The sequence below is a fragment of the Leptonychotes weddellii genome, chromosome 9, assembly GCF_054177405.1.
Source record: "Leptonychotes weddellii isolate Sample4059 chromosome 9, ASM5417740v2, whole genome shotgun sequence".
In the NCBI taxonomy this organism is placed as follows: domain Eukaryota; kingdom Metazoa; phylum Chordata; class Mammalia; order Carnivora; family Phocidae; genus Leptonychotes; species Leptonychotes weddellii.
Genome location: NC_138377.1, coordinates 67654962 through 67670474, shown reverse-complemented (window position 1 = coordinate 67670474; position 15513 = coordinate 67654962). Strand labels below are relative to the sequence as shown.

General features: G+C 43.1%; 1 protein-coding gene across 1 annotated transcript in view; it reads left to right on the top strand.

The window, feature by feature from the left end:
* RYR3 (ryanodine receptor 3) overlaps positions 1-15513 on the top strand; it is a 483582-nt gene that overhangs the window by 353670 nt on the left and 114399 nt on the right. Inside the window, exons 42-45 of the mRNA XM_081831839.1 lie at positions 490-625; positions 9298-9478; positions 10660-10765; positions 13460-13580. Coding sequence (XP_081687965.1) covers positions 490-625; positions 9298-9478; positions 10660-10765; positions 13460-13580 — 544 coding nt within the window. The remainder of the gene's footprint in view (positions 1-489; positions 626-9297; positions 9479-10659; positions 10766-13459; positions 13581-15513) is intronic.

Genomic DNA, 15513 nt, shown 5'->3' with positions numbered 1-15513 from the left:
ATCTATTAACTTTTAGAGAGAGTGTGTGAGCATGTGCGCACACACGTGGGGGGAGAGGCAGAGGAAGAGAGAGAATCTCAAGCAGACTCCCCACTGAGCGCAGAGCCCAACGCAATGCTCCATCTCGTGACCCTGAGATCATGACCTGAGCCGAAATCAGGAGTCGGACGCTTAACCTACAGAGCCACCCAGGCGCCCCATTAGAGCTGTGTTTAAATGGCAGTTCCCTCTTGCCAGAACTGGGAAAACCAAGGAACTGAGAGCTCATGGAGTATTCCTCCCTAAGAGTGATAATCAGTCCTATTGGTTACTTGGAAACAATAATGAATTGGAAGTTCTGGTTTCAAACCTACTGAATTATTAACTTAAAAGTTTGGGGCTCTCTCTAGCTTCTGGGAGAATGAAAGCCCTTCTGTCCCCAGAATTTTATAGGCCTGACAGCTATCTTATAAAAAACGTAGACACTTACTTTTGTACTGTTGTTGGCAGGTGGTGACCTACTTGGCAGGCTGTGGCCTGCAGAGCTGTCCCATGCTTCTAGCCAAAGGATACCCTGATGTCGGCTGGAACCCCATTGAAGGGGAACGTTACCTGTCCTTCCTGAGGTTTGCCGTCTTTGTGAACAGTGAGTCCCAGATTTTTAATGCCTTTCAGATCTAGGGTGGCATAAACTGGGGGACATATAAGGAAAGAGAGGTCCTTTGCCTTTCTTCCTGCCTATAAGTGGCAGCTGGCCAAACAGGCTCAGGGAGAATCAGGCCAGAGAAGGATCAAGAATAGCGTCCGATGGACAGACTACTGAGCGCTAGTGCCAGATGCAGCAAGAAAATCAAGGCAGAGGCTAGGGCTTTTTTCACGGCTTTGTACCTCTTCTCTCAGGAAAAGCAGGAATTATTAATATCTTCATCTCACCAATTTCACAAAGCTAAATGCAGATGTGCCTTCAGATCCTTAGACTGTTGGATAGATGGATACATGCATGCATAAAAATTAAGAATAACTAAATAGCTGTAAAAGGTAACTAAACTCCCAAGAGAGAAGTATTTCTGTGGCAACCTTAAATACTATTCTTCTTAACACAAATTACTTCCCATTTATAATGAATTCCAAGTCTACAAAACTTCTTTAGTTCCCTGAGTATAATATACTGAATATTGTGTAAAATTAAGTGGGCTGCTTTCTTGGAAATGTACCTTGTCCCCCAAGATTTTGTTCTAATGCTAATTCATTATATTCACATGAGAATCATGATCCTTCTCCTTTCTCCCAGTTTGGAGTTCCAGGCTAACAAATCCAGCTTGGCTCATTACATGATTGCAAAGAGGGATTGCTGCTCATGAGCAATCAGACCAAATGTTCTAAGTGTAAGAGTTTATCTCAAAGTATATTGCCACGACGGGATCATTGTATTACTGTGTACTTTTCTTGTCTCCTTTCATCCCCATCCCACCTGCTTACCTTCCTCTACTGTAATACACTCTGCTCTTAATATTTGAATGATTTCCATCATCCTGGTTTTCCCCCCTTTTCTTCCTGGGTCTCATCCAGCCAGATTCTTGATCACCCATCTTCTGCTGCTCTCTCTACTCTTCAGTGTCCCTATCTATTCATCTCCAGCATTGCTGAATTCCATTTTCTTTGAGGCCAATGTCAGCAAATCCTCTAACAGTCTGTTGCACTTTCAATCCAAATGACCGCATGTGCAGAATTAATTCAGAGTAACTGTGATAATAGGGAAAAATTTTTAAGTGGTTTTTAAGGGTTCATAAATCTCACTAAATTATCTGAGTAGACTGTATGACACAAATCAAGCCAGGACTAATGTATTCATTCATCTTGGCCACCTTCACAAGATCAAGAGCTTTATGAGTCATTTTAGTGGGACTGTCTATATAGGTTATGAAGGTAAAGGAATCCATTAGCTCTGTTCCTATTGAGATTGCCCAAACTCCAACATTTGCTTATCCTGGTTACATATGACCATATTGAACTAAACTCTAGACCAAAATGTTTAGTCTAGTCTACTCCCTTTGCTTTCAGGTGGTTTTATGCCTTTTTCTCATATTCTTTTTTTTTAAGATTTTATTTATTTATTTGAGAGAGTGAGCAGGAGAGAGAGTACACGAGCAGGGGCAGAGGGAGAGGAAGTGGGAGAAGCAGACTCTCCTGCTGAGCAGGGAGCCCGACGCGGGGCTCGATCCCAGGACCCTGCAATCATGACCTGAGCTGAAGGCAGACGCTTAACCGACTGAGCCATCCAGGCACCCATTGCATATTCTTTATAGTGCAGTTTCATAAAGCAATGAACTCTAGCAAATTGGCCCATCAGTAGGAAAATATATACATTTTATTTTTTTTTTTAAAGATTTATTGGAGAGCGAGCATGAGTGGGAGGGGCAGAGGGAGAGAGAATCTCAAGCAGGCTCCGTGCTAAGCGCAGAGCCTCATGCAGGGGCTCAATCCCAAGACCCTGAGATCATAACCTGTGCTGAAACCAAGAGTTGGATGCTCAACCAACTGCACCACCAAGAAGCCCCAATACATACATTTTGATGTAATGTATATGTGTCTCTATAATATAAAGGCCACATTTGGTTTTGGCAAAAGATAAATAGCTTCTGCTTCCCAAAAATGTATAGTCTAGTAAGGGAGAGTAGACATGAACAGAGGTCACTATAATAAGTAGAGTAAGGCAGGGACAGAGTCCTGTAGGGCTTCATGAGGGGAAACTCACATCCTGTTGAGAAGATCAGAGCAGGCCTCATGGAGGAGGTGATATTAGAAATGAGCTTCAAAGGGTCACATTTCCCAGATGCATAGATGCAGGAAAGGTGATCCAGCTGGGGAGCAGCATGAACAGTTGCCTCAAGACTAAAGCATGCTGTGCTCAGGAAAGAGAGTAATCTGTTGGTCTGGAGGATAGATAGGTGGATGACAGTGGCAAGAGATGAGGTTTAAAAGGTAGGTAGGCAGCTATAACAGAAAGAACCTAGATGCTAAGCTGAAAAGTTTAGATTCAGTTGCAGAGAACTGGGAAACCTTTTTAACTGGAGAGAGACTGATGGGAACCACTGGGAACTTCTGTGCCCAGGTTAAAATAATGAGTTTCTAAATGATAATAATGGTGGTAGGAATGGAATGGGGGAGATACATTTGAAAGAAATTACAGAGACAGTATTTATACAACTAGGTGATGATGATGATTATGGTAGTTGGGCCTGGTTGTGTTGATAAAAAGAAATGGAAGTCACATTGAAGCTTAGAGATTTAAGCATAGGGAGAAAAAGAAATAAAGATGTGAGGGGAGCTGGGGTGATTCTGTTGGTTAAAGATCTGATTCTTGATTTTGGCTCAGGTCATGATCTCAGGGTTGTGAGATTGAGCCCCAGGTAGGGCACTGCACTGGGCATGGAGCCTGCTTGAGATTCTCTCTCCCTCTCCCTCTGTTTCTCCCCTCTCCCTCTCTAGGAAGGAGGGAAGGAGGGAAGGAGGGAAGGAGAGAAGGAGAGAAGGAGAAAGGGAAAGAGACAGATATGTGAGAAGGAGAAAATGGTTTGTAATAGAAGATAATGAGCTTGGTTTCATTCAAACCAACAGTTCATTGATTTTGCAGTGTGTGACCCCAAAATGGGGATGCCCTGATTGAGTTTTGAGAGAGAGAGAGAGAGATCAATCAGTCCACAGATTGGGACTGAAGAGACTCGCACATCATCTGTAGTTGAAATGGTGGGAGTAGCCTGTCCCAGGGGAAGCACGAAAGAAAGATAGATGGAGAGTGTGAGAAAGAAACGTTAGAATCTTCTTGCACCCCTAAAGAAGGAGAAGGAGTGCTTTAAGCACAGCAGAGTGATATGGAAGACTTTAGGCTGGAGGGTGGAGTATCTGGGGTACAAATATAACTGCCACTTACTAGCTTTGCAAGTTTAGGCAAGTTACTAAAACTTCCCTAGCCTCAGTTTGTGTGTGTGTGTGTGTGTTAAGTAGAGATAACAATAGTATGTACTTCACATAGTTGTTGTAAGGCTTAAATGAAATAATCCATGGAAAACTTAGATTAGCACAGTGCCAGAAATGTAGTAAGCCTGCAATCATGATAGTTGTCATTGTTGTTTATGATCTTTACAAGAATATTAGGGCATTTGAAATGGGAAGACTCTGATAAATAGATTCTTTAGGGATCTCAAAGCCCTTTATAAGTTTCCATGTCTAAAAGGTGATTAGAAAGGACTGTTTGTGGCCTCTACTCAGCAGTAAAAGATAAAGGTATTATAGGTGATCATGGGAGGTGGTGAGAGTGATGATGATGAATAATGGTAGGTGGTGGCAGGTGGCTATGGTGGATGATGGTGGGATGGTAATAGTGGGTAGTAGTTGGTGATGATATTGTTTGGGGGATATGATGGTTGAGTAGTGGTCATAGCAGGTTTTGGGGGTGATTGAAGTGGGTGGTGGTTAGTGAGAGGTGCAGTGATGGTTGTACGTAGTGATGAGTGACAATGGGCTGGTCATAGTGGGTGTTGGTGAGATGTGATGGTTGTGGGGTGGATTGTCATAGTGGGGTGTGGGGGTGACTGTGGTGGGTGGTGGTGAGTGATGATGGAGTTGGTGAGGATGGTGGTGGTGATGATAGCAGCTAACCCTTTTTGAGCACTTAACCATGTGCCAGGAACTGTTCAAAGCACTTTTGGACGTATTAACTCACATAATACAAAAATCCAATGAGAGAGGTACAGTTATCTTCTTCATCTTACAGAGAAAGAGACCCAGTTGCTTAGAGGGGTTAAGTACCTTGCCCAGAATCACACAGCTAGTAGGATGTAAAGCCAGGATTTGAACTGGAGCAGTTTGGCCCCAGAGGCCAAACATTACTCACACCATTGTACAGTATTGTCTTGGTAGTACAGTCTTTCTAATGAATGGACAAAGAGAAAAAGCATTTTCTCCTTTGAGCTGTTCAAAAATTGCAGCATTATTTAATTACTGTTTGGTATTAATTTTTTTTTAATTTTTAAAAGCCAAATCAAAAGCTCTTCTATATCAAAATAATAAAATTGGAAAATTCTTTCTAACATTATTTTACTAGTCTCTCTTAATGTTTGTATTAAATCTTCTTAAACAAGATTTGTTTTGAAAAGAAACTTCTTAAAGCATATAATTTGCTCCACTTTTTTTTATTAGCTTGCTCAGAAGCCTTGGGTTGTGTTTTACTCTGGGAGTAATGAAGCTGAGAAGCTTCTATTTACCCAGCAGTTGTAAACTTTATAACCAGTCTAGACACAGATGTGTCAGGGTGTCTGACTAATCCCTTCCTAATGTAGATTCCAAGGAGGAAGATTACTTAACAATCCACAAGAAAAAGGGAAAAGTTATTCTGTGATTCCTTTGAGTCCTTGGAGTATTTTAGTGATATCTTTCCCAGGCTATAAACTTAGTTGTGAGGGACACAATATTCCTAGCTTTGATGAATCTGTTTTCCTAGGCAGATTTGTCATCAGTGACCATACCTTGGGTATCCATTAGGTGACATGGGAAGTGTATATGACAGGCCATGAGATGTGAGAAGAGACATGCTCTAAAAACCCTGAAGGCATAAGTCAAAGCCAGAAACAGAGGAAACCTAAGTGGAATTATGAGAAATGTACATGGAATAATTACTAAAAACATTGTAACTGACTACACCTATCTACATAGTGACATGTGTGACTAGCGACATGCCAAAAATGACAGTGCTTGTTGGAATCTGGTAGAGTGAATCTAGGAATACCTGGGGGGAAAGGCAAGTGTTGAATAACACATCGTGAAGAAACGAAGGGACATAGTTTAACAGAGTAGTGTGGTCAGAGCCTACTGATTGGCCCTTGATCTAGGAGACGTGACTCTTTTAAGATATATCAATTTTATCTCAGTAAAGCTGGAAAAAAAAATTTTAGGGTCAAAGGCACAAAATAGCTTTGGTACCTTTGAAGGGCACAGTAGATACAGATGCTTAAAAGAATCAGCCGGGTCATTTCCATCCATGTATTTATGTTATCAGAGTCAGAAAGGATGTAATAACCACTCTTAAGTGTGATTGGTACTGAAGACTAGGGATGGTTAGGATTAAAATGTGTGAGACATTGTTCTTATTCTCACATTTACAATATAGTTGGAAAGATTCGGCAAACTTTTGAAAAATTGACCAACAGTAAAAGATTTAAATAACAGTTTAAGACAATTATAAACAACATCACAGTGTTGTACTCAGGAGACACTTCAGGCTATCATGGTGAGAGAAGATAGAATATGAGGTGCAATTGAGATATGACTAGTGGGGGTTGGGTACTTAATGTCTGAGTTACAACATCTCACCAGTTATGAGGCTTGGGAAATATCTTCTACGCCACCTTCCTCATTCTCCCAATGGAGCTTCTTGAATCCCTGTGCCTGAGAAGGAGAAGGAAATTGGTCATTGGGGTCAAGATGGGCTTATAGTGACAAAGACAAGGAAATGTGACTCCATCTGTAAAAACTCAAAGTGAAACTATAAAAACCCAGAGATAGTCAAAACAACACGAGTAATAGAAAATTGTTGAACACTGCATCAAAAACTAATGATGTACTATATGCTGGCTAACCGAACATAATAAAAAAAAATCACTCAAAATAAATAAGCCAATGGCAAATGAATACCCAGAACACCAAAATGAGGAAATCTGGCTGGGGTGAAAAGCTGTGTGGCCTTGTTATTTTCATGCTAAGTAAATTATTCAGCATTTCTCCTCCACTGCTGCCTGTGGGATTCCAGCAGTTCTGATGGCTGAGCATTTTGGCATGAGCCCAAATGTGCTGAATCCATATGTACATGGGCTCTTCATCAATTATTTTATTGATAACAATGGCAAATGAAGCCTGGTACCTACATAATATTGTGGATTTTAACTGAAATAGTAAAGCAGGGCAAAAGCTGCTTCATCAACATTATTCCCCCAAAGTGACAGTATTATGATCCTGATACTCACCACAAACTGATTTTCATCAAGTCAGTGAGAATGTCCCTATTTAACAGGTGAGTTCTATTCTATTAGAGCACACCTCAACTCTGACTCCAGGTTTCAGGCTCACTCAAGTTTTATTTAACACATTTCATGAAAAAGCGATATGGATCCAAACTCTAGATACATGGGCAACATTTTAGCATGATTCTGGAATTAAATACTAGCCTCCAGAATTTCTGGACTACTATACCAGTCCATCCTGCAAGATTTTCATTCAATCCCTTATCTTTAAATTCCACATGTTTGCTAATGGTCCCCCAAATACACATTTCCATCCTTTTTCTCTTCCCTGAGCCCCAGACTTGTGTAACCTGCTGCCTACTTGATATTTCTACTTGAACGTTGGATAGGCATTTCACATTTTGTAGATCTTAAGGCTTAATTTGTATATCTGCCCCAGACTTGTTCTCTTAGCTTCCCCATGTCCCTAGCTAGCACTACTAACTGCAGATACTCAAAAATCTTAGGTGGCATCCTCCATTCAGACTTTTTCCTTATCCCCATATTCAATCCACTTAAAATTCTGTAGGCTCAGTGTCTAAAATTTACCTGGAATCCATCAACTTGGATTTCTCTCCATCTCCACTGGCCACATCCTACTCCACACCATCATTATCTTCCACCTGGACCACTGGGGCTGCATAGGAACTATTTCCCTGTTTCTACTCTCAGCCTGTGTTAATTGACCTCTGCTGCATAACAAAAAGCATTATAGTCTCAATGGCATAGAATAATAAGCATTTATTTCTTGCTCACATATCTGTAAGGTATTTGGGAAGCTCTGCTGCAGGTAAATAGACCTTTCCACTCATCTCATTCTGGGGTCCAGGCTTGCCTGTCTTCTACACTGCTTGTCCACTGGGCCAAAGAATCAGTGACTAATGAGTAATGTGAGCTTAATGAATGGTTGAATTAATGACCAAATGGGGAAACAGTTCCTCATTTGCTCTCTGTGCTGCCATAGTAGTTTACTGACCTATGCCCAGCTCCTTCCTCCATAGGTTAGAAAGCCCTAAGGAAGAGATCATAAGTCTCAACCACTTGGAATGACTTGGTTCATGCAAGTTGCCAGCCTCTGTTAGAGAGCTCAATCCTCCAAGGATATCTGACGATCTTGTAGAAAAAATTTTTGTCAGCCTTCATCTGATACACAACATCAAAAAAGTCTTTTCTCAGAGTCTTAGCCCAGGGATAAATTCTCAACACAAATTAAGATTTCATCTGAGGCAGAAGATGTGTTTCATGAAGTTGTTTGAACAAGCTGTAGAACTGCTTTCAGTGACAAGAATTTTCTCTGAGAGCCACTGGCTCCCCCTCCCTAAGTGTTCCAGTTCCACCGCTTCATCACTGCTTTGAGAAATGAGCCCTGTCTTAGTTGTCCATGTTCTTCCAAAGAGAAAATACCAGCAGAATACAATTCTCCAACCTTCAGCTTCCCAGAGAGGTAACTTAGGAATAACCAGGACAAATTTACCAAGTAGATTATCTGGATCAATAATGTCAGAAACGCCCTGATGTCCATCCACACAAACTTGGTTGTTCTGAGGTACGTGTTTAGACTCTGAGAATGCATTTGGGGGGCTAACATGTTGTTTCCTTAGATCTTAATTGAGGCACATCAGCTTGAGTTACCATTTTACCTCTTCTCAGGGAAGGAAGGAGGTAGGTTTTCACAGCCTCTCGTGAAGTTAACAAAGATGTCAAGTTCTTTTTTTTTTTTTTTTAAGATTTTATTTATTTATTTGACAGAGAGAGAGAGACACAGCGAGAGAGGGAACACAAGCAGGGGGAGTGGGAGAGGGAGAAGCGGGCTTCCTGCAGAGCAGGGAGCCCGAAGCGGGGCTCGATCCCAGGACCCTGGGATCATGACCTGAGCCGAAGGCAGACGCTTAACAACTGAGCCACCCAGGCGCCCCAGATGTCAAGTTCTTTGTCCTCTAAGTCACTTGTGACTGAATCAGTAATCTGGGGAAGACTCAGTAGTGCATTTTTTGCTTTCTGAGGATCTAAATGTAGTGAAATAATCACAGCACAAAATCCTGAACTTTAAGATTCTGTTTTATAATGGTTAATCTTAATACTTCAAAAACAGATCTGGACCTAATTTATCAAAGCTCACCTTTCTCTCTACCAGTTTTACCTCCTAATTTTACAAATGAGTGACAAGCTCAAGCCAGTACTGTTCTCCCAACCTCGTCAATTTAGAAATAAACCCTGGGGTTGTCCTTTCCAATAAAAAGGAAATAATGCCCCTTTTCCTTAGGCGAAAGTGTGGAAGAAAATGCTAGTGTTGTGGTCAAGCTGCTCATCAGACGCCCGGAGTGCTTCGGCCCAGCCCTGCGAGGTGAAGGAGGAAACGGTCTATTGGCAGCCATGCAGGGCGCCATTAAGATCTCTGAGAACCCAGCCCTCGACCTCCCCTCTCAGGGATACAAGAGAGAAGTGTAAGTGAATGGAATTGCCTTGCGGCGCTGATATAGTTGGTGAGCTCCCGAAGATGGTCAGTACCTGGATTATGAAGGAAATATCGATAACTTCCCCCTGGTGGGGAAAGCACAGGTTCTTTATAGTTGTAGTTAAAATATTTTAAATCACTTTGTCAAGCACACTGCTGTCCTGACTCTCCCAGTAAACCTAGTGGTCAGGATCACCTTCACCCTTTTGCGTTTCTCCTATTCCACTCCTACACCAACGGGCAGATCGAGACGTCTGCAAGCTCTTTCAGCCACCACTACACCTCCCCATGGCATCACTACAGGAGGAAGCTGCCGAGGCTAAAGACTGGACTGACCAAGGTTACTAACGGCCACAGTCTCACTTCAGCCCATTCCCTTCAGAATTTAAACCTCAGTGCCTCCTCTCTTACCTCACTTTTAAAAAGGTAGTACCCTCCACTTTCCCTTCTGAAAGTGTTTTGATTTGATTCCTTAGGTAAAAAAGAGAGTGCAGTATGTGAAAAACTACAGCATCAATAATCCCAGTATTTAAAGGTTCAGGATGTAGTTGGTGTATCATGCCCAGCTCCCTTTCCTTTATCATAGCCTCTAGATCAGACCCCAGAATCTGGAGAATGGGTATGACCCAACAGGGGTAATTCTCTAGCCAGTTGGGGGGTTTTTTGGTTATTCATTCTGGTAGGTGATCTGGTAGAACTAGAAAGAACCCAAAATGTAATCTGCTGCACCTTCCTCGCGTTGCATGAAAAAACCGAGGCTGGGGTCATATAGCTTGTTAGCAACAGATCCAGGGCATGGACTTACCCCTCCTGGCTCCATGTCCGGTATGCTTTCCATGTACATTCAAGAAGGGAAATGGAATGAACGGTTGGTAGGAGCTTTGGGGATTACTGCGCCACTCCATGGGTATGTATGGTCTGCAAGATCAGCTCATGGCAGTACGTAGGCCTTAAAGTTCAGGGGATCATAGGAATTCCACGGACAAATATTTGGGTCCTTTGAGCTTACTGAGTAAAACCACCTCGTTGGGAGAGAAGGTGTCCCGGGGAAAGGATGTGTGATGCTCAGGATGAGCAGAGTGTTTCCAGGTCAAGCAGCTCATGTCTAACAACATGGCCACACCTGCCAGCCTTCCTCACACCTCCCCCATGTTGGTTCTCTCTCCGCAGCTTGGAGGACAGTGAAGATGAAGAGATCGTGCACATGGGCAACGCAATTATGTCTTTTTATTCAGCTCTTATAGATCTCCTGGGCCGCTGTGCACCTGAAATGCACGTGAGTTCCCAGAGGGCAACTTTGAGGGGCTTGAGTGAAGAGCGCTGGAGAGTCCCTGAATGTAATTTCTTCTTCAATCTCTGGCATTTGCTAACACCCCTTTCTCTCAGTTCCTTTCAGCTAACATCAAAAGTCGTTTCCATCTCTTGTTGCCGATTCTGCAGCCTTCTAAAGGAATGACTCCTGAGCAAATCCCTGTGTGTGTGATTTCTCTGTGGTGCTGGTTGGGCACATCCCCCACATATTCTGTTTCAGAAGCCCCTAAAAATTATGTTTCCATATCCTTCAATATGGTCAGAATGTGACCAACTTGATTCTTGACTGTGGCCATTGGGACACTCCACATGGAAAATCCTCTTTTCCCAATGCCCATGGTGTGAGACACCAGAAAGGCAGTCTCTTCCCATGGTTCACGTTTGATTACTTTCCGGAGATAAGCTCTGCGGGCATCTGGAAAAAGATGGTTCAATGTTTATGGGATGCCTTCTCAGGCCCCCAGTTTTAACCTAAAAAGTTGTGTTCTTCCTCTTCCCTTTTTTACCTATGCTCGGGGCAGAGAGAGAGTGACCTTATTTCACAGAAGGCCTCATGTCATAAGTGAGGGAGGAAATAGTTGCTTTTTATATCAAAATAGAAAAGATTTAAAAATTATTAATTACAAAATGTACTAGGTAATTCTTTAAAAGAACTGTTTGATTTGCTCATTCGAGGCTCTGGTGCCTGCCTGCCTCTTTCTGCCCTGCTCACTGCATTTGGATTATTCCAAGGTATCCCCCAAAAAGTGCTTGCAGTGCAGATTGGGTTGATATAAACAGTGGTATCTGGTATTGATGAGATTGTGTATTTGGTCATTGACAAGTTAACAGTGGATATGTTGTATTTTTTTAAGTACTAATGAAAGAATCCATTCAAGTAGTGGCTTTCAAAGTTCTTAATGAAAAAAATTGTTTTAGGTATAGTAAGAAATAATAATTTCCATTGCTACCTAGTATACATATATTCCAGAAGCAAAATTTACCCTTACTACAGACACCTCACTCTAATATTTGCTGTTCTATACTAATATGCTTTTTAATGCAAGTCACAACCCACTAATTTGATTTTACACCCACTAATTGGTCATGACCTATGGGTTAGAACACTGCACTACAGCATCCACTCTTAACTTTCTTCCAGTAGGTCATGGGCTTGCCTAAAACACAATCTAGCCCAGTCTAGCCTCCTTAATCTCATGTGTTTAGGGAGACTATTACAATATGGAAGAATCTATGTTAAAAGTACTGTGGATAGAAGAAAGTCTAAATCTTGATAGGGGAGCCTGATCAGAATTCTTTTTTTTTTTTTAAGATTTTATTTATTTGAGAGAGAGAATGAGAGAGAGAGAGCACAAGAGAGGGGAGGGCAGAGGGAGAAGCAGACTCCCTGCTGAGCAGGGAGCCCGATGCGGGACTCGATCCTGGGACTCCAAGATCATGACCTGAGCCGAAGGCAGTCACTTAACCAACTGAGCCACCCAGGCGCCCACCTGATCAGAATTCTTAACTGAAGATTCTGGTTCCTACTATGTGATAAACCAGCCTTATCCACAAGGCCCATCTTTACATTTCTACGCCTTTAAACAAATAAAGGAAGCTTGAAAGGGAGCAAGGGAAATACTAGGGTGTTCTGCAGTCTGAGAACAGGATGGGGCAGGTGTCAGCTCCCCTGATCACCTGTCATCACTTCAGAAAGCAGGTGACACAGTTGGCTTATTCTCAGGAAGACACCCTCATGAGACCCCTAAGCCATTAGAGCCCCATCTGTGAAGGAGGTGCTTCCTTCCTGCCTGCCCCTCTGCTTCAGCACTTGACACATACCCCTTCCCAGCACCCCTCCCTTGGGCCCCTACTCTGTAAGTGGGGGTGGGAGGGTAGATGCCATCATCACTGACAGCCTCCCTTATACCCACAGGAATGAGAGGTGGCAGCTAGGGTGAGCGCATAGGCAGTTTTCCCCTGGGGCCTCCAAGAGCCATCTTCCAGCACACCATCCAGCTGACCAGGGCATATTCCATCCTGACCTCGTAACAGTTCAGTTCTCAGCTGAGAGCCTGTGCCCAGAAGTGTACCTGCTGCCCCCGTGTTCCCGAGGATGTGCCCCTGCACAGGCTGGTTGGCCCCTTCCTGGTTGAATGCGTCAGGTTATCCATCTCGGGATAACTCCACTGAGACGCTCACATCCTCCATGACGTCCTCGAAATTCCACCCCCAGCCCAAGCATTAATCAGACTTTTAGGAAATGAAATTCATCAGTCATTTCTATATTTCACTGAATTCTGAAGTCGAGAATTGTGGCCACAGTGTCAACACCTCCGTCATGACCACAGAGAGCTCCCGGGATTGCAGTGACTCTGAGAAACCCCAGCAGCCCCCGCATTTACTGCAGAGACTTGATCCCATAACTGCCTGACCATTGCAATCCCAGCAAAGGAATCAAGTGACCTCCTCAGTCAGGGTTATTCCCTCAGTAGCACCTCTTGTGGAAAATCGAGAGAAATCTCCCCTTTTGCCCCATGACCCTAAACGTCTGTGGCAGTTAGGGAAGTATAGAAGCATACCCGGCCTTAAGAACAATGTCACTGCCGGTGGTTTGGACATGGGGTGGGGAAGCGGTATGGGAGCCTCCTTAATCTCATTCTCCAACCCTGCGTTGCAGCTTATCCAGACAGGAAAGGGGGAAGCCATCCGGATCAGGTCAATTCTGCGCTCCCTCGTGCCCACAGAGGACCTGGTCGGGATCATCAGCATCCCCTTGAAGGTGCCCTCCCTGAACAAAGGTAAGAGAAGCAGCCAAAGGCTGAGTCCTGCCAGGCTCCCACTTGCAGGGCAGGCAGCACTGGGGAAGGTCTTGCTCTTTTTCTGGCAGTGAGGAGTTCTTTCCTCCTGGCTCCGGCTGGCTGCTCTCTCCTCTGCTTCCCTGTGTCCAAGGCCCCTGCACCCTACATCCGGTGGATAGGGCCATTCTAGACCTCACAGTCCTCTGAACACTCTAACCCTCTGGAAGGAGGCTGATGGAATGGGACAAATGAAAGCTCTCACCTCAGTCCTCCTTCTCCTTTGCCTCAGTGTCCCCAGATTGTGCAGCCAGGTGGGGCAGCAGATGGATAGGGCCTGACTTAGGCTCCCTTCTGCCACAGTCCCATGGACCTCCTGGCCATGGATATAAAGATATCTCCCCCCATCCCAGTGCCACTTGGATGATTGATTTGGCATCAGTCAGTGTTAGCTTTGCAAAACTTAATCTTTTCCCAAAGCATTCCGTTTCTCCAGTTCCCTCCCCCTGCTGTACAGGCAGGTTCTTCCTGGCAGGTGGAGGAATTGAAAAGACAACATGAGTCTGACTGTTACGGTGTTTCCCAAACTGGGTGTTCCAGGGAACGTTTTTGTAGAAAATACTAATTGATGTATGTGTTGAGAAGTTTGGAGTCAAGTAAGTTTGGGAAAGGCTTTGGAGTGTATCACATTTTTTCCAGCTTTATTGAGATACAATTGATATATAACATGTATGTTTAAGGTGTACAGTGTGATGATTTTATACGTGTGTGTGTGTGTGTGTGTGTGTGTAGCAAATGTTTACCACAATAAATTTAGTTAACACATCCGTGACATTATGTAATTACCTTTTTTGTTGTTATATTGACAACATTTCAGCTCTTTAACAGAAACTTGCAAGGATACAATACTGTTAACTGTGGTCACCATGCTGTACTCATCTTTTAATTGAAAGTTTGTACTCTTTGACCAGCATCTGCCCATTTCCCCCACTTCCCCCAACCCCTGGTAACCAGCAATCTACTCTGTATTTCTATAATTTCAGTGTTTTTAGATTATACATATGAGTGAGACCATACAGTATTTGTCTTTCTCTGACTTACTTCACTTAGCATAATGTTCTCAAGGTCCATCCATATTATTGCAAATGGCAAGATTTCCTTCGCTCTTATGGCTGAATAATATTCCTCTGTGTGTGTGTGTGTGTTCGTTCACATTTTCTTTATCCATTCATCCATCAAAAGACACTCAGACTGTGTCCATGTCTTGGCTCTTGTGAATAATGTTGCAGTGAACATATGGGTGTGGGTATCTCTTTGAGGTAGTGATTTCGTTTCCTATGGGTGTATACCCAGAAGTGGAATTGCTGGATCATATGGCAGTTCTAGTTTTTATTTTTTTGAGGAATCTTCATACTGTTTTCCATAGCACCTGCACCAATTTCTGTTCCTACCAACAGTAACAAGGGGTCCCTTTCCTCCACATCCTTGCCAGCATCTACTATTCCTTGTCTTTTTGATACTAGCCATTCTGACAGGTGTGAAGTGGTATCTCATTGTGGTTTTGATTTGTATTTCCCTGATGATGAGTGATGTTGAGCATCTTTTCATGTGTCTCTTGGCCATCTGGATGTCTTCTTTGGAAAAATGTCTATTTATGTCTTCTGCACATTTTTAATTGGCTTATTTGGGGTCTTTTGCTTTTGAGTTGTATGAGTTCCTTATATATTTTGGACATTAACTCCTAGTCATATACATGGTTAGTAAATATTTTCTCCCATTCTGTAGGTTTGGGGATGACCTACTAGCTTCATGAACTTGGATGTTAAAGATCTCCTCAGTTTTGGGAAGTTCTCAACAATATTTAAGTTTTCTACTTTTCCCTCTCCTCCTTGTGGGACTCCAATGATGTGTAGATTGTTTCTCTTAATGGTGTCCC